This window comes from Pipistrellus kuhlii, unplaced genomic scaffold, assembly GCF_014108245.1.
Source record: "Pipistrellus kuhlii isolate mPipKuh1 unplaced genomic scaffold, mPipKuh1.p scaffold_m20_p_11, whole genome shotgun sequence".
In the NCBI taxonomy this organism is placed as follows: Eukaryota; Metazoa; Chordata; class Mammalia; order Chiroptera; family Vespertilionidae; genus Pipistrellus; species Pipistrellus kuhlii.
In genome coordinates this window covers 38,240,533-38,259,310 of record NW_023425416.1, presented here as the reverse complement: position 1 = coordinate 38,259,310, position 18,778 = coordinate 38,240,533, and the positions used below count along the sequence as shown (strand labels likewise).

At 41.3% G+C, this 18,778-nt stretch overlaps 1 protein-coding gene across 1 annotated transcript in view; it reads left to right on the top strand.

The window, feature by feature from the left end:
• Window positions 1-18,778, top strand: part of NEK10 (NIMA related kinase 10) — a 136,214-nt gene that overhangs the window by 73,576 nt on the left and 43,860 nt on the right. The window contains exons 24-26 of the mRNA XM_036431653.2: window positions 4,157-4,286; window positions 5,465-5,535; window positions 13,755-13,968. Of these exons, the coding sequence (XP_036287546.1) occupies window positions 4,157-4,286; window positions 5,465-5,535; window positions 13,755-13,968 (415 nt within the window). The remainder of the gene's footprint in view (window positions 1-4,156; window positions 4,287-5,464; window positions 5,536-13,754; window positions 13,969-18,778) is intronic.

The window sequence follows — 18,778 nt, the reverse complement described above, 5'->3', positions numbered from 1 at the left end:
ATGGCACCAGGCATTTGTGAGTTGAGAATATTTCAGTGGCGCTGGCTACAGAGCCTGTCAGGATAGGGCTTTATGAGTCTAACAGCTTCCAGAATGGTGTTACCCATTTGATATCCCTAACTGTGGCTCTTTCAGGCATGAATCAGTGTACACCAAATAGACCCAGCTCCTACTAGTTCCCCCTATGAGTACACACTGCATATTGTAGTGTGTGTTCATCACCCCATCACCCAAATCGGAAACTCGGGAGCCTGAAAGATGAGAGGGTCTTCCCCTTCCCTTATCCTCCTCCCCATGTCCTGGGGATTTTCTCTTCTCCCATTTCCTTGGCCACCATATTAATAGAGACTCATTCTTTCTGTCCCTCCTCCAGCTCAGTCCCCCTCCTCCCCAACCATAGTGGAGAGCACCACTGGGCTGATCAGAATGCCCTCTAAATTTTATGGCTTCAGTGGGACTAGACATATTCCATCAGTGCTTTTAGGTACTTTCAATAATAGGGCCTCATAGAAAAAGATCAGAACATGAACTACATGCATCATTCTGCCTAGAGTCCTTTTTGCTAAGCTCTGCTCATCTCACCAAGTACTGAATGTCATATTGCTCACTCCTTCCCAGAAAATGCACCAGGCACTTATTCCCTCTGAGCCTTCCCAACTTCCCACATCCCCTTCGATTCTCTTTGCCTTTCATCCCACCATAGTGATTGCTATCTGAGCCACTTCTCAGAATCATTTTACCCACCCTCAGCAGCCATAAACATGCACTGGCAGGCACACACACATGCATGCATATGTGCACACACACCATGCATGTGTGTGTTTTGGCCATTTTATAATGCTAAATGCTCTACATGGAATCATTCCGAGATACGACACAATTTACTTTTCAGTCTAAATAAACTGTAGTAATTGGCCTATAATCTTAATTATGTCACTTCAGATTTTTATCCTCGTGAATTCATATGTATTTTTGCCTTCTTGACTGAGCAAATAGCAGATCTTGTATTCTTAGGCAGATGGTTTACATTCTTTCGGAATTTTACGGTTTTGTTTCTCTTTCAGTTAACAATGATAAGTTAGTTCTCTCTCTCCTCTGTTGTGAAGGCTGTCTAGGGAGATGAATGTTTGATAGCCAGAACCAGAGAACTAAATGTACTTGTTAATAGACTGAGATTAATACATTGCCGGGAGATGCAAAAATCCCTTTTCTATCTTGGCTCAGTGAAGCAAATATTGTGGGGTGAGTTGTTTCAATAAGAGAAACTTGTCTACAAACATTTAGTATTTACTATGCCCCAAACTCCTCAAAATCCTTTTATTAGTATTTTCTAACATTTGCTGAGGAAATTTTTAAATTTATTGGTTTTCTCAGGAAACCTGTATTAGTTTGCTAGGGTCTGTAACAAAACACCACAGACAGGGTGGCTTGAAGAACAGAAATTTACTTGCTTACAGTGCTGAAGGCTAGAAGTCCAAGATCAAGATGTTGGTAGATTTGTTTTCCTCTGAGGCCTTTCTCCTTGGCTTGCAGGTGGCCACTTTCCTGCTGCCTCTTCACATGGTGGTTCTGTGTGCACACACTCCAGGTGTCTCTTCTTCTTAGGACACTAGTTATATTGGATCAGGACCCATCCGCATGGCATCTTCTTAATTCAGTCCTCCTGTATATACCGGTTCTCTAATCACAGTTACATTCTGAGCTACTGGGAGTTGGCACTGCAGCATATACAATTTGGGGGCAAAGTTCAGACTGTATAACCGAACATTTTGTTGTGTCTTCTAAATATCAGATTCTATTTCCAGTTCGTCATTACTTTTAGTTGTAATTATGAAACTATTAGCTTGGAGATTAATTGAAGTTGGATCCCAGAAGCAAAGTGATCGTTAGCAACTGTGTTGTTTGTCTCTGTTTCTTTTCTTACTCTCTTCCATAGAAGTGATTCTCCGTCTTTTTGAGGGACCTCTGGACAGCGTTGAGAATCTGATGACAGCTATTATATCAGTTCACTTTGTCAAACTATCTCAAAACTTAGTGATTTAGTATAACCTCCCCTGTCCCTGAATACACTGCGTGCTGGCAAATTGGACTGGTCCCAGCAGGGACTGCGCTCACATGATTGTCAATGGCTTGCATTCATAAGGTTTTCAATGGCAGAAAGAGAGTGAGTTCCAAAGAGCATCTTTTCCAAGTATCTCTTAGCATCACTTCTACTGACGCTTTTTTAGCCAAAATAAATCATATGGTCCAGCTAAGATTTGAGGTGTGGAGAAGCAGGCTCCCCCTCTAGATGGGGAGGCCCCCAAAAACCTGTTGAAAAGGGGGCATACCTGTGGGAATGGGAGGAGTTTGTGGTGTCCAGTGAGGAGGAGGAGATGTGTTGGTGAGTAAAGTAAACGGAGCTCACTCTATTCTTACAAGTGTTTTCTCCCCTCATTGAGGAATTCTCTTTCGAGGAGAAATGAACTGTTTCTAGAGAAGTCCAGCTGCTGCTGTGGAGAGTGACTGGAGAAGGGCCCTGGGCCCCTGGTGGGGTACAGATCATCTGCTTCATGAGTTCTTGGAAACAGGAAGCACATCTCTTACGTTCACAGTAGATAAAAACATGAGAAATTTGTCTGTGGGGAGCCAAGGACATCTTCCTCTTGAGGACATTATTTCTTATAAGGCATTTCTTTTTAAATGTGAGCAGTTGATCAGGTGGTTACAAGGGACACCTTTTTAGTCACTTGGGACCAGCAGAGTCCTGCAAATCACCCCAGATTCCCCTATGGCCATGTGATTGAATTCAAAAGCACCAAATAGGACATTGCTTAACTCGGGGACTAGGAATCACACGTTCCTCTGCAGATACATAGTAGGCGTCTTACACCAGGAATTCCCCAGAGCAGTACAAGAAGAGGGGACTTCTTGGTTATTCTTAGCGGTCAGTACTGAATTAAACCCACTCTGTTCTGACATTGATTTATCAATTTCTTTAAACCTTAACTCACTGTCCAAGTTAACCATTAATCCCCACTCTGTTAATTTAGAGGGCTTAGCACGGCCCTAAGTATATGCTATAGGACTGAATTATCAAACTATTTGGGGTGTGTGGATTTCACACTTTGCTGAGTCTTATTCTACAAATACGATGAAGAAAACTTCTAGTAGTCCAAAATATCTAAGAGGACAACATTCCCCTCCACATTAAAAGGAAGAAAGAGAGAGAGAGAGAGAGAGAGAGAGAGAGAGAGAGAGAGAGAGAGAGAGAATATGTCAAATGTGTCATCACAGCTTAACTTCATTTAAAGGCTGACAGCCTCCTTGTCCAGATCATAAATACAACTTCAGAGAAACTGACATGATGGGTATTATCATTTCCTGCAATGTATTTAAATGTAGTTTCCCACCTATTTAATATATTATACAGTTGAATAGCAAAGGAAAGTGCTGTATCAGTTAGTTTTTTTCCATAAAAATGCTGCATTAGAAACCACCACAACATTTTAATGGCATTCGACAACAAGCATTCACTGTCAGACTCACAGGTCTGGGTCTTCTGACTGGTTCTGCTTCCGGCTGCAGGTTTGTGGGTGTCTGGGCCAGGTCTGCTGCCCGTGTCTTATTACGGGCTCAGCCTGGAGAGGCAGCAGCTACCTGGGATATCCTCTTCTAGAAGCTCCTAGAGGGACAAATGGAAGCCCTTGAACCTGTTTGGACTGAGACCTGATCTGGTGCACTGTTCCTTTCACATGGCATTGGCCAGCGCCAGGCAGCACAGTCACAACCAGAGGCAGGAGTGGGTAACAAAGACTGCCTGCTAAGAGGCCAGGGTGTACTTTTCTAAACTTCCCGAATAGAAAAGAACTGGGGCCAGTGATTCCATCCACCACAGAGACGTGGTTGTTTCTGGAAATAACTTCCCTGGACATTCGGTAGGCAATGTTCATGGTCCACTGAAGTCTAGTGCTTGAATGGAATCGCTTGCTTGTGCTTGTCGTTCATCCAAGTCTGGGCGAATTCAAAGATACCTTTCCATGTGTGTACTAGAAATAGTGACCAACGGTTTCAGATTTTTCCCCTTGTGTCTCCAACTGTAGCTTAAAAATTGGACTTCTTTCTGAACTGACCTCTCTGCGTTTCAGTGTCTGTTAACATCCTCCTTTTCGTTCAGCCCTGAGGTGCTGAAGAGTGAGCCGTACGGGGAGAAGGCTGACGTCTGGGCCGCAGGCTGCATCCTGTACCAGATGGCCACACTGAACCCCCCCTTCTACAGCTCCAACATGCTCTCCCTGGCTACAAAAGTAAGCGGGCGTGGGAGGCAACAGGGCAGCCTGTTGCTGAGAATGCCACTCCTTTTCTGCTTAAATAGAACTTGTGATGTCAGTAAAACTGTCAAATAATAGAAGGTATTGATTTTTCACCCAAAATACGTTTTTATTGATTTTTAGAGAGAAGGGAAGGGAGAAGGAAAGTGAGATAGAAACATTGAGGAGCTCAACCACTGAGCCACACCGCCCAGGCAGCAGGCATAGTTTTATTAACCCACATGCTCCAGTTTAGTTGTCCTCCTTTCTTCTAAATCTACATCATGTGCTATGGCATATTTCCCCCTGTAATTGCCTTTATTTATTATAGAAAATTATAAGACAAATATATCAAGTTACTTTTTGGTCTATTTTTAAAAAAAATTTAGATCTTTATTGTTGAAAGTATTACATATGTCCCATTTTCTCCCCCATTGACCCCTTCTAGCCCCGCCCCCACCCTTCTTCTCCGCACCCCAGATGGCCACACTGAACCCTCCCTGCCCCCCACCCCAGGCCTTCACCACCCTATTGTCTGTGTCCATGGGTTATGCACATATGTATATATACAAATTCTCTGGTTGATTACACCCACCCACCCACTCACCCCCAGCTTCCCTTTGCAATTTGGTCTATTATTCTTTTTTTCTTTTTTTTTAATATATTTTTATTGATTTTTCACAGAGAGGAAGAGGGATAGAGAGTTAGAAACATCGATGAGAGAGAGTCATTGACCAGCTGCCTCTTGCACATCCCCACTGGGGATATGCCCGCAACCAAGGTACATGTCCTTGACTGGAATCGAACCCGGGACCTTTCAGTCCGCAGGCTGACACTCTATCCACTGAGCCAAACCAGTTTCGGCTGGTCTATTATTCTTAATTGCAGTTTGGAACACCCACGATCCAACATAACATAACATATTTTATTATCCTCCACATCATTCATATGGATCTGAGGTTAACTTTAGCTCAGCTTGAAGAACACAGTTCCGAGCTAAAGAACTATTTAATGGATGCCAGTTTTGTATTTGTTGGAATGCTTTTGCTCCTGATTAGAATTTGTGCACAAAGTTACAATGCTTGCTGGGTACCTCTCATGTGGTGGCCAAGCTTTACCACTCAAAAATATTAATGTCCCTCCATTCCCATCTCTCCACTCTGTTTGTCTTGCAGATCGTGGAGGCGGTGTATGAGCCAGTGCCAGAAGGCATCTACTCTGAAAAAGTGACAGATACCATCAGCAGGTAATTAGGCTCCCAACTTTGAACGTATAGGGATCCTCAAGAAATACCTCACAATTACAAGGATTTCCTTTGTAAACATTCATGCGGAGGGAGGGCTCTCAAATAATCTAAACCTGGAAAATTATTTTGCATCATCAATAACAGTGACCACTTGGAAGCCATGAGATGTCCAAGAGGAAGTAGTACATTCACTTGAAATATTATGCAGCCACTAGAATGATGACTCTGAATGCTTGTTTCCACTTGTAAGACGCATGCAGTATGAACTTAAGCACAGCAGGATGCAAAGTTGTTTATAACTATGACAAGAAGCTTAAAAATATGTGGAAAAAGGCTGGACAGGAATATATGAAATGGAAAAAGGTCATGTTAGAAAAAATTATAAGCATTTTTCATTTCTGTTTTTAAATCAGTAATGCTGTATTGTATAATATATTTTCTAAGCAAGTTGGGAAGAATTTTTCTAGCTAGCAATATAGTAGGAGTTTCATGAAAGGCATTATCCCTTTACAACTTCTGGCCCCACAGGGCTTGTCCCAGATGACCCCACGTCTCTCTGCTCCCACTTTCCCTCTTTTCCTCTCCCTTTGGACCTTTGACCTTGCTATTCCCCCTTTCTGGAACTCTCTTCTCTGTAGCATTCATGGCACAGGCCTTCACTTCCCTTGGGCTTCTGCTGAGATGTCCTATGTCAGGAAGCCAGCCCCACAGCCTTTCTGTACCATCTCGTGCCCTTGCCTGCTTTCTACAGCTCACAGCATCCATCACCCCTGACATGTTGTGCCTGCATATGTGGACTTGTCTCTTTATTGTCTCTCTGTCCTCACCAGACTCCACAAGAGCAGGGACTTCTTCAGTTCACCTCACAGCTGTTCCGTGCCCAAAGCAATGACTGGCACAATGTAGACATACTCTTAACAAATTAAATACTGGTTGTACGAATAAATGACTCCCATTTATCTGGCTGATTGTTATTTCTGGACCATTTTAAGTACTTAAGTTGGCCTAAGATTACTTCTCTGCCCCATTGAGCTGAGTCAAATTCTCATTATTATGATGGAAACCCTAGAGTCACCTCAGATAGAATCTTTCTCCGTGCCCCTGCCTGATGCCCGCCCAGCTTGGTTCTGTGTCTGTCCCTGCACTGAGCAGCATCTCTGGAGGGATGTCATAGACATACTACCGTGGCTGTGCCCCTTCCCCTCTGGCTTCCCCTCCCAGCCCCTTGTTTGGCAGTAATAGACACTCTTCACGTGGTTGCAGGGTTATATCTGGAGTCTCTCCTTACTCAGCACAGTGCTGTCCTGCCGGATACTAGGAGCCCCAGGCCCAGCTCAGGCTGAACTTCACTAACTACAGACCCTGAACAAACCATTGGACCACTCGTTCTGCATTTCTGCTTCCTCATTCAGTAAAATGGGGGTCCTAGTAGCACCGACTTCATCAGGCTGGTGTGATGATTACCCAGGGAATATATTGTTAATGCTACAGGAAATGAGCTGAAACCCCTTCCTAAATCATCTGAATTCTGCATGTCTTGGATCGTGCCTTGCACTAATGAATCCAGACAAATGTATTTAAACTGCTCATCTTCACAGGTTGTCCCCATCCTCTGCTTTCTGTTTTTTTGCAAAGTGCTTTAAAAATCCAAGTCTCTGGAATTGTCAAGACAGGAGTACCAGACATACTCATTTGAATTCTTCTTTTCATAGGTATTTGATTGCCACAAGGAGCCGGCGAGGGGCAGTGCAGAGAAAAGGGACAGAGACATTAGTCTGATTTTGTGGCACCAGACAAACAGAACCATAACTTGCTTCTGACAGGCTCCCCGGCTATTGGTACCCATGCGTCTTGGGGCTAAGTGGCGGTGGCAGAGTCATACATCAGCATTGTCAGGAAAAGGTTAAGAGCACTAGTAGGTTCTGGAATTAACTGAATTCAAATTCCTCCTCTTCCACTCATCTGAACATTCCCAACCCCATTTTTCCCACCTGTGCTGCGTGGGTAGCAATGGCAACCACTCATGGGCTTGCTCCAAAGCCTGAATAAGATGATGCTTCTGATGCTCTTAGCACAGTATCCAGCATGTAGTGAGCACTCAGTTAAACTAGGTATTGCTATTAGTAATAAAATTATGTGTGGAATTAAGTATATAAAACAAATTGTGATAAATGTCACACAGACTAGTAAAGGGGCAGTAAGAGATTACAGAAGAATTTGGCCTAGTCTGGAGATTTGAGGAAGAAGGGATATGTAATCTGGACCCAAATAATTCTCAAATAATAAACAGAGTAGAGAAAGCATTTCATCGACAGGCATCTGTGAAGGCTTTCCTGGGGGAAAGAGCTTGTTAGTTTGAGGAACTGAAGGAAATTGATGATGGAGCATGTTCAGTACAGGAGAGAATAACGAGCACATGATTAAGAGCTAGGGAGGGACCAGATTGACCAGGTCCTATAGGCCACAGGGAGAGTTTGGAATTTTTGCCTCAAGCACTGAGGAAAGGACTAAAGGGCAATTAACAGGCTGGGCATAGTGAACATTTCCTCTTTAGCACAGATCTTGGGTTACAGACTGGAAGAAGAGAGTGTGGGAGGAAGAGGAAGACCCAGCTGCCCGTTGAGAGCTGATAGTAGCTTTGACTGGAGTGGGTTGGTGTTGATGGAGAGAAGTGGGGTTGTTTCCTCCGTAGGCTGGAAATTGAGTCAACAAGTTTGGGGTACAATCATAAGAGGATTAAAAATCCTTTAGTTAACCGGTACAATGTGGTGCCATTGAAAAATGAAAGCAATTGGATTTATTCTATAGAACTTAAGAAAATGGAGCCATGATCAGGGAGTCAAGAGTCCCAGGAGGCCAAGGTCAGCTCACTATTAGGAAGTATGTGTCAGAATCAGAAGAAGTGCACACTGTGGAGCAGGCTGCTGGGTGGGTAGTGTCACCGGAATGTTTTAGAGAATGAACGATCACTATTAAGAGGCTCCAGTAGGTTCTGGAATTAACTGAATTCAAATTCCTAAATGTTTTTGAGGATAATTTTTATTCAAAATAATAAGATGCCATAAGAAGAACTGACAATTAGTTTTATAACTGACTGTAAATTAAGATTGCAGCATGCATTCTATAACAGATGTTGTTTTCATTTAAAGTTATTCAAGACTCATTATCTGGGTTCACATCACAAATAAAGTTTTATCTTTAGAAAATCTGACACACACACACACACACACACAACAAAATCAGTCATGGGTTGCTTACAGTCACATATTTAATTTGCGTTGGACTTTTAGTCTTTAAAAATTTACTTCCCGAAGAATTAGGGAACAAATTCAATTTCCTGTTTTCCTCAGGAAATTGGTACCAGGGAACATCAAGGCAGAAGTGTTCTTAATGATCTTTTATGACTCAGCAAACCAGGCTCAGAGCCAGTCACTAGTACTGTTATAGAGCTTTGAAATACAAGACAACCATTGATGGGAAAATTCACTAGGCTCATTTTTTTTAAAATATATTTTATTGATTTTGTACAGAGAGGAAGGGGGAGAGATAGAGAGTTAGAAACATCGATGAGAGAGAGTCATCGATCAGCTGCCTCTTGCACACCCCCTACTGGGGATATGCCCGCAACCAAGGTACATGCCCTTGACCGGAATCGAACCCGGGACCTTTCAGTCCCCAAGCCGACGCTCTATCCACTGAGCCAAACCGGTCCCGGCGACTAGGCTCATTCTTAATTTTTAACCAGGTGTTGTTTCTGATCTCATCTTTTTCTTTGCTGTACCATCTTCTCACTTTTACTTTTTGCATCTTGTCAGCTAGAGCTCATACAGCTTGTTTTCCTATTGATTGAGGTAGTAGTGGGCATTGGAACCTTTTTTTTTTTTTTTTTTTTTTTATTAATAGGCTTTTAGATTACTTCCCAAATAGCCCATGGCTTTCATATGCTCCCATAGAATATCTTAGCAACCCTGAAGAGTTTGAGGCAGAAAATAAATGCATTTCATTGCTCTGCACAGTATCAGTGTTACTACTTTTACCTTGCAGTAGACTGTCTGTTTACTTTTGAAAAAGGAAGAACATTTCTTATTATGCACAAAATATTCTGATTGCCTTATTTTTTGCTGTCTCTGCCTGGTTGCATAAGCAGGCTGGCCCTTTGTTTCCCAAGCAATTGGGAGACTAACAGAGTTAATGCTTTCAACTCTTCTGGGGACAAATTGATCGTTACATTTTCCACCCCACCTTCAACTCTTTGCTTCTTTAAACATGAAATGAATACAACTCAACATTGTAGCCCTCTAATTCTTTCCATCTGGTCTCAGTGCAGATGGGGACAAGGTTGTCAGGCTGACTGGAACACCCAAGATTTTTTTCTAGAACATGATTCTATGCTTATTCTGTTAGAGATCATTGAAGCATTGGGTTGCTCTTAAGAATTTCTGTGAACTATCTACTCAGGGAGACATTTCAAATAAATGAAGCTAGACTAGAACTTCTGGTGGGAGATATACCTTGAAGTCTCAGTCTGTGGCCAAATAGTTTGGGTTATGGACAGGTAACTTTTTAAATGTTAGGATAAGCTTTATTTAGTTTGTTTACTCACTTGCTGAGTTCCTCTTAGGATCCAGACTCCATTTTACACTCTGGAGGGAGATCATGACGAAGGGGACACATGTCCCCCCTCTCAAAAAATTTCCAGTTTCTAGTGGTGAAGCAGACCATTACAATGCAATAATTATAGTTGTTTTAAGTACTTAAATATAGACAGTGCAGTGGGGACACACCAGAAGGGGACAGTGAGTCTACCCGAGGTGGTTCTGAAAAGTCTTACTGATAGAGACTTGCAAAGGAGTGGGATTTTGGTAAGCAGTTATTGGATATGGTTTAGGAAAGGGCAGATATCATCAGCAAAAAACAGATTTAGCAGAAGGAATAAAATGAGCAAAGAAATGGGAGCATAGGAAAGCCATAGGCTATTTGGGCAAGTACAGGGAGGAGCATTTGTTGTGTTGCTGAGGCAGAGGGAGAAGAGGAGGTGAGGTGGTAGAGAGAGGAAAGGGACAGTTCAGGAGGGGCTTGCATGGCATGCTGGTAATTTTAATTTTGTTCATTTGGGCCACTGAGGGGCTATTGAGCAGTTCTGACCAGAGGAGCGACATCATCCGTTTTGGAATGTTATTCTGTAGCATTTTACCATATGGAGCAGAAGTGGGCAAGAGATGAGCACTTAGAAGATGATTTCAGCAGTCCAAGCAAGTGCTGATGAATTAAGCCAATGGCCATGGGATTAGAGGGGAAGAATACAGAGTCAGAAATTAATGAAAAGGCAGAAGCCATAGGATGTAGTGTTGGTTGAATGTGGGAGGGGATTGGAGAGAAATAAGGTTGTGGATTTTCTTTTCCATCTATTAGGCTTTTATAATGTGTCAGCACTTTACAGGGCCGGCTTCATTCCATCACCATGCCAGCCTGATCTTATGACGATACCATTTTACAGATGGGCTGTCTAAAGCTTAGAAGCGAAGGGTTGCCCAACATCAGAGGTAATGAAGGACGAGCCAGGATTTAAACCCCAGAGATGTGGCTCAGAGCCTTCAGGCCTTATTATGATGCTAAATTGCACCTCCTGGATGGCATTACAGGATGGGGAGTAATCTGGGAGAGAAGGGGATGGATGAATGCCAGAACAGAGGCCATGCTGGTTCCCATTTACCATACTATAGAACTATAATTTGTAAAATTAGTTTATGTTGCTTTTTCAATTAAAAAACAGCTGATAATTAAACTGCCCATATTACATACGTTGAATTAGTTTAAAAATCTGCAGATGAAGAATTTAGAATATCTGCACTGATGACAGGCTCGGTTGCTGGGAGCCTTTGTTTTCCCCCCTCACATAGCAGTCATAAGCAACACTAGGTCAACCAAACATTGCTTATGAGCTTTAATCCCTTTTGCTAATTAAGTGAGGGTGGAGGGAAAAGCACATCTAGTTAGAAGATGAACTTCAACACTTAGCTTCTTTTGTGCTTAGGAACAAAAGTCATAAACTTGAACACAAGTATGTCTCTGCCGCACAAAGCTGGCTTTCTGTGCTTACGACCAATGCATGGGGCCTCTGCACTCAGATCAGTCCTGTGCTCGGGGTAAGGGTCTGCGTCCGAGGTCAACTATTGCATCTTTGAATTGGTCTGTTGGAAGTGAAATATTGGGGTATATGGGATAAGGAGCATGTGTGTTGAGGGTTTGGGGCCTCAGCTCATGCTCCCTGCCTCCCTGGCATAGATTCTCAGCCCTCTGCTTCAGTCCCCTGGCCCTTTACCTGGCCTCCAGCTCCTTCTCCCTGTTTCTGTCCCATCATTGCTGCTGCCCCCTACCTACTGTGGCAGTTGGGTGTGTCAGCAGGGGAGGCCTGTGTTCCATCTTTGCCCTCCTCCCCATGGGATATTGCTGAAGGTAAGTGAAGAGGGGTCAGGATGGAGCATGTGTCCTGCTGTGTCTTGGGTCAGGGCCAAGAAGAGGTCAACCCTGACCAGGCTGGAAGTACGTGGTGTGTTTAGAGGGTGATTCAGTGGTGAGTCTCTTGCCCACCTCCAATCCAGGTACCTTTTGCTTCCTGCTGGCACAGAGGTTGCAATTTTTGGGGTCTCCCATCTTCTATCAGGATACAGGACTGTGGAAAGGGGAAATTAACTTCCCACTCCCTCCTGGGGCCCGTAGTTTCTTTTTTGTATTGGGAACAACACAAATTATGTAGCTGGCCCTGTCTCCACAATCTCTCGCCTTACTTTGTACATAATAAAGTTCAGAGACTGAAGTTCGCTAAATATGAATTCAGAAGATGTATTAAGTGTTGATCATAACCATCGCAGAAGCCAACTGCCTCAGAGCTTAAAAAGAAGTAGCATAAAGATAAAGCATGAAATGGAATGTCTTAAACTCTGATTAAGATATGTGTAGTTTGCTCATGGTTAATAAACTCAATAAGAAAGAATAATTAACATATTAGAATCTTATTTGGAAGAATAATTGTGTGTAATAATTCTTCAGTCTTGCCTGGAGATATCAGTATAGGCACAACTTGTATTAACTATGGGTTGCTAAATAGAATACAAGATGTGAAAATTAGATCTTTTTCTCAAAGTCCAAACAATTTAAATTTCGCTGAAAAGCATAGATAACTTTGGTGAAGTTGGTGAATTCAAATTTAAAAATAGAGAAAATATTGCTTGGCTGATGTGGCTTAGTGGTTGAACATTGACCTATGAACCAGGAAGATATAATTTGATTCCTGGTCAGGGCACATACCTGGTTAGGGCACATATAGGGCTCAATTCCCAGAAGGGGCATGCAAAGGGCAGCTGATCAGTGATTCTCATCATTGATGTTTCTATCTCTCCTCTCTTCCTCTCTGAAATCAATACGAATATATATATATATATATATATATATATATATTTTTTTTTTTTTTAATAGAGAAAATATTGTAGTGAGTTTTAGAAGCATTTAAGGATGCTAGCCAATGACAACTTGTTCCCTGGGCATCTAGTGTTTAGCTGTGACATGAACAATACTCCCTTTAGTAGGCTCATAGATATTTCATACCTCCAACATTATAGAAAATATTAGTAAGTAATGTGTCAAATTAGCTACTTTAAAAAATTTATTACAAATACTCTAAACCTTTAAGTAACTGGGGTGTATGTTATTTCTATGACTTCATGTTTTGAAAGACATTCACTAATTAGGTTTGTTAATATTTGCCACTGTACAGCTGGAAAAGGTCAACTTGTGACCTCCTCCTCCCCCCCCAACTTTTCTTCCTTTGATGCATCAGGGACTCTATCATTGGTTTCCATCTTTGTTTCACTGACCAGTGAGTTGGTGGCAATTTTGGAAAATAAACAGTTCACACAGGAGAGGATGACCCCATTCGCCTCTCCTGAGACCAAGGAGCAACATCTTGCTCAGCCTGTAGCCCTTGCCTGCGCGTCCAGCTGTAAAGAGAACAGTGCTATCTCCCTCCCCTTTCCAAACTTTTCAAATGCCTTTGGAAAAGTCTTGGATTCAAAACCATGTTTGATGTCCAACCCACCCTTAGGTTCTCTTGGGCACAAACACCATGGTAGGCACAGAGTGGAATTTAGCCTTCACCTTCCAAGCCCCCTGGCTGGTGCTGATGTTGATCGGACTGCAGTAATGAACAAATCTCCTCTCAGGTGCCTCACTCCTGACGCAGAAGCCCGCCCAGACATTGTGGAAGTCAGCTCCCTGATATCGGATGTCATGATGAAGTATTTAGATAGCTTGTCTACATCCCAGCTGGCCTTGGAGAAGAAACTGGAACGGGAACGGAGGCGCACACAGAGGTATTTTATGGAAGCCAACCGGAACACCGTCACGTGTCACCATGAGCTGGCTCCACTGTCTCATGTAAGTGCAAACCCTTCAGTCTCTTTATGATGCACTCTAGTAGGTGCTCTAAGGTTGTTCACGCTGTCTTAAGGAATAACTCCTTTATTTTTTTTCTTTTTATTGACTTTATTGGGGTGAGAGTAGTTAACAATATTATATAGGTTTCAGGTGCACAATTCTACAACACATCATCTGTACACTGTATTGTGTGTTCCCCACCCAAGTCAAGTCTCCTTTCATCATCATTTATCCCCCATACCCTCCTCCACCCCTCACTCCAGTAATCCCCACACTGTTGTCCCTGTCTATGAGGTTTTTTTTATTTTTATTTTTATTTTTGCTCTATTCCCCCCGCCCTCCCCCCCAAAAAATACAAAGCTGTCAGCATGCTCTCTTCTTAGAAGGAAAGCCCACCCTATTGTTAGGTGTGTTTGCCTTGACATACTTGGAATCCAGGAGTTAAAGATTCAAAATAGTTTTCTTTGGGAGAAACTCATCTTCATTGTCTTAGATGCTGATCCCAGCTGTAATCTCACAGAGCAATTCATGGTGATTCTCCAAGGCCTGGGTTTATGTTTAGGAGCATATAGCTTGGTGTTACAGCTCTTGCAGAACACTCAAATCTTATACTCAGGGAATGAGAGTGACTTCACTTATTGTTTTGCTATCTGACTTCGTAAAAACTACACAACAATGAGAAACACAAAGATGCCATGTTGCATTCAGAGCTAGTATTTCCAATAAACTAAAATGCAAGGGATTTAGCCATTTCTATAGATCTTAAGTATCTGGGGCCTTCTGTTGAGTTCTGCACTGCAAAGCTACTTGGCCAATTTCCAATGTAATATAAACAAGTCGGTTTATGTGAGATTCATGTAGCTGATAGGTGAAGTTAGTTTAAAATCTCATAGCAGAAATTCCCTTATCTTTAGCAAAACACCTTGAGAAAGACCATTTACTTTATTTAATTTTATTCCTCAGCTTTAAAAAAAAACTCTATTGTGGAAAACTCGATACATTTATGGAGTAAAGACAGTGCTTTGTGCACGCATCCCCCGGGCCTTCACAATTTGCTGCTGTGAACCAGTCATGTGTCATCTCTATGCTTACCCGCTACTCCCTCTCGAATCCAAGAGGCCTTATCATTTCAATTGGAAACCCAGCTGTCAGGCCATGACTGGGCGAAATAAAGGGAGAGACCTACAGTCAAGGAGGGAGTCTTGAGGTTTTAGAAGTTATTTACTCATCTGTAAGTCAGTGGGGAAATATTACCAATTGCAGATGGCACGAGGATTACATAGATCAATATGTTTGAATACTGTGCGAATTAAAAAGTGGTATAAACTGTACGATAGCATCAGTTATTTAAAATGAGCAATGCCCATGATGAAGAAGAGTTTGTTGATGCAAATTGTTAGTCTAATACTAGTGGTCCATTAGTACTAAATCCACGTCTGTTATCCATGGGGTTAATGGACATTTATTGAGCATCTCTTCCTAGTTGGCCTCCAAGCCCTGCTGGAGCCTTCAATGTCAGGAACCATAGAGAAGAAAACAAAGCAGAGTTCACACTACTACTTTAAAGAGCCATACATACCTTCTTTTGCATTATATGCAGGCAAACTGGTGGTTTTTCATTTCAAGATTAATCAAATGATAGCTAGGAGGGAAGAAAATGCAGCTTTATGAAAGAACTGAGATGAAATCATTACATTTCATTAAAGACAGCATGCAGTTAATTGGCCTTATCCTCACTGGGTACCATCCTTATTTTTTAAAACTCCCATCTACACTATTACTGGCAAAAAAATTTCAATGTAAAATTGTTTTTTGTTTTTTTTTCTTAAGCAGTATTGTGGTATTGTAATTGTTTCATTTCAAATATAGTGGCCTGTTCTCCCGGAGCTGCTAATCTCAATAATGCAATTACACAATCTAATGATAAATCCTAGTAAAGGGAAAGGCAAATTAGTGGGTTCAGTATAACAGTATGAATTCCCAGCACTGATAAAAAGATCCTCTGCGAATTACTGAAATTGTGCAAATTAGCAGGTAAGCAAACAATTGATAAGCATTAAAGGCTCCTATCTCATGCCGGGCATACTGTTTACTTCCACACGCTAAATTATTCTGAATTATGAAAGTGTTTATTATGAGCCAGTAAAGACAAGAATTAACATAAGCCTCAAAAGCACAGAGAATTCTTCACTAATAAGTTCATGCCTGTGTCCTGTGGTTTATTTAGCCTGAAAGAAAGAACCAAGACTTGCCTTTGGAAAATGTTAAGGTTTTTAAGTTTTATAATTCAAAATAACCTATCTCAAAGAGAGCACAGAGTCAGGAATGGCAAGAATTCAGAAAAAAAAAAATGAAGTGCAATTTTTACTTAAAAGTGTAGTAATAGCCCGGCCTGCATGGCTCAGTGGTTGTGCTTCGACCTATGAACCAGGAAGTCAGATTGATTCTGGGTCAGGGCACATGTCTGGGTTGCCAGCTTGTTCCCAGTAGGGGACTCGATTCATATTTTTTTTAATGCAAAGTTTAAAAAATGTGCTATTTATTTACCTGAGTTGTTTTATTTTCATTAATGCCAAATATCATTTACAAGTGCTGAGCTCACCACGAAAGGCACGTAGCTGCAGTCCTCTGCTTAGAGATTGAATAAGCCATGTGGAAAATGATATATTTTAAAAGGACAATATTTCAGCGAACATCTTTGCTTTTATTGTCTGGTTAGTTGTTGACTAACTTTTCCCCACGGCTATGAAAATGCAGTAAGGAGTGATGCAGTGAAAGAAATATCAGGAAAAATCATGACACTTATATTTATAGACTTGGGGTTTTATAAGTAAAGCTGCTATGGGTTGTCTTGGGTAAGTCTTTTTGTGGATATATTTTCATTTCTCCTTGATGAATACCTAAGAATATAATTTCAGGTCATAAGGTGGTTACATGTTTAAATTCCAATATACACTGTTTAGCACTTTAAGGAGCAATGTATGAAATTGTTCCACATTCTTGTAAACTTTTGGTACAGTCTTTTAGATTCTAACCTTTGTAGTGGATATAAAAGGGTATCTCTTTATGGTTTTATTTTTCATTTTTCTAATAACCAAGAATATTGAGCACTTTAAAATGTTCTTATAAATCATTTATCTATTTCTTTGTGTCTGTGAAGTGTCCGTTCAAATCTTTGCCCATTATTTTATTGAATTATTTGCTTGTTTTTGTTTATTTGTAGGAGTTATTTATATATATATATATATATATATATATATATATATATATATATATTCTAGATAGGACTTTCTTGAACATATGCATTACAGATATTTCTCCCAGTCTATGGCTTCTTAAATTTTATTAATGATACTTTCTTTATGAGCACCAATTTTTGTTACGTTTTAATTTTGTTAAAGTCCAATTTATTTATTTAGATTTTTGTTGTTGTTCATGCTTTTTGCATTCTATTAAAGATACTGTTTACTATCCTAAGGTTAAAAAAGAAGTTTGTTCTTTTCTTGTAAATTCTTTTTAAAATATATATATATATATTTTATTTTTTAAAATCTATTTCTTTTAAAAAATATATATATATATATTTTATTGATTTTTTAAAGAGAGAAAGGGAGAGAGATAGGGAGCTAGAAACATCGATGAGAGAGAAACATCGACCAGCTGCCTCCTGCACATCCATGCCCGCAACCAACGTACATGCCTTTGACCACCGGAATTGAACCTGGGACCTTTCAGTCCGCTGACCGACGCTCTACTGCTGAGCCAAACCGGTTTCGGCTATTTTATTGATTTTTTTTACAGAGAGGAAGGGAGAGAGACAGAGAACCAGAAACATCGGAGAGAAACATATTTCAGCTGCCTCTTGCACGCCCCCTACTGGGGATATGCCCTTGACCAGAATCGAACCTGGGACCCTTCAGTCCACAGGTTGATGCTCTATCCAAAGCCAACCAGTTTCAGCTCTTTTAAATTCTTTATATTTATAGTTTAATGTAATATGATCTGTTTTTGTTACCAGTGGAAGTAGAGTTTTTGGGTGCTGCAGGGAAAAGGAGGATGGGGTTTCATGGAAAGCTTTATTGATGATGTAAAATTATTTGGGTTCCCCTCCAAGGTACTATCTTCTTCCATCTTGTCACGGAAGAAGTTCAGCAGGGCTAGAATTTAGGCCACGGCCCCAAATTTCTATTCCATATTGAAGTCCAGCATCTGTCCATTGAATTCCCAGCTGCAGTCCATTGCTTATGGCCACATGGCAGACTAGTGCATGGGGGCACGTGGGTCAAGGAGCTAGAGAGAAAGGGGAGTAAGGGGAACAGAGCAAACAAGAGACAAGGAAGAGAGAACTCTTTGTCTGGGGATTTTGTCCTTTCAAGATTTCTTAGGCTTACATGAGGGTCTACCGTTCTAGCCAATGGTCTTTCTCCCAGGCTAGACTGACAGGCAAGCACCGCCCCTACATCACCTGACTTCACTGCACATGCTCCCATCTCCCCTTTGTTCCATCCCTTCCCCAGTGATTGGCAGGGAATGGATCCCTGGTTTCCTGGGAGTGGGAAGCTGCCCCATGACCATGCTTATAGTGACTGGCCTTCCCTTAGCTCTCCTTTATTAATAACAATGAACTATTTAATTATGATGATATCATTTTGATATAGATTTGTGAATAGAATAACGAAGAGACTGAATTTTCTTTTTTTCCCCACATGGGTATTCAGTTCTTTAGATATAATTTCTTAAAATGCCTAATCTTTCCCTATTCATTTTATTAGGCATTTTTGTTAAAAATAATTTGATAGAACATATGTGG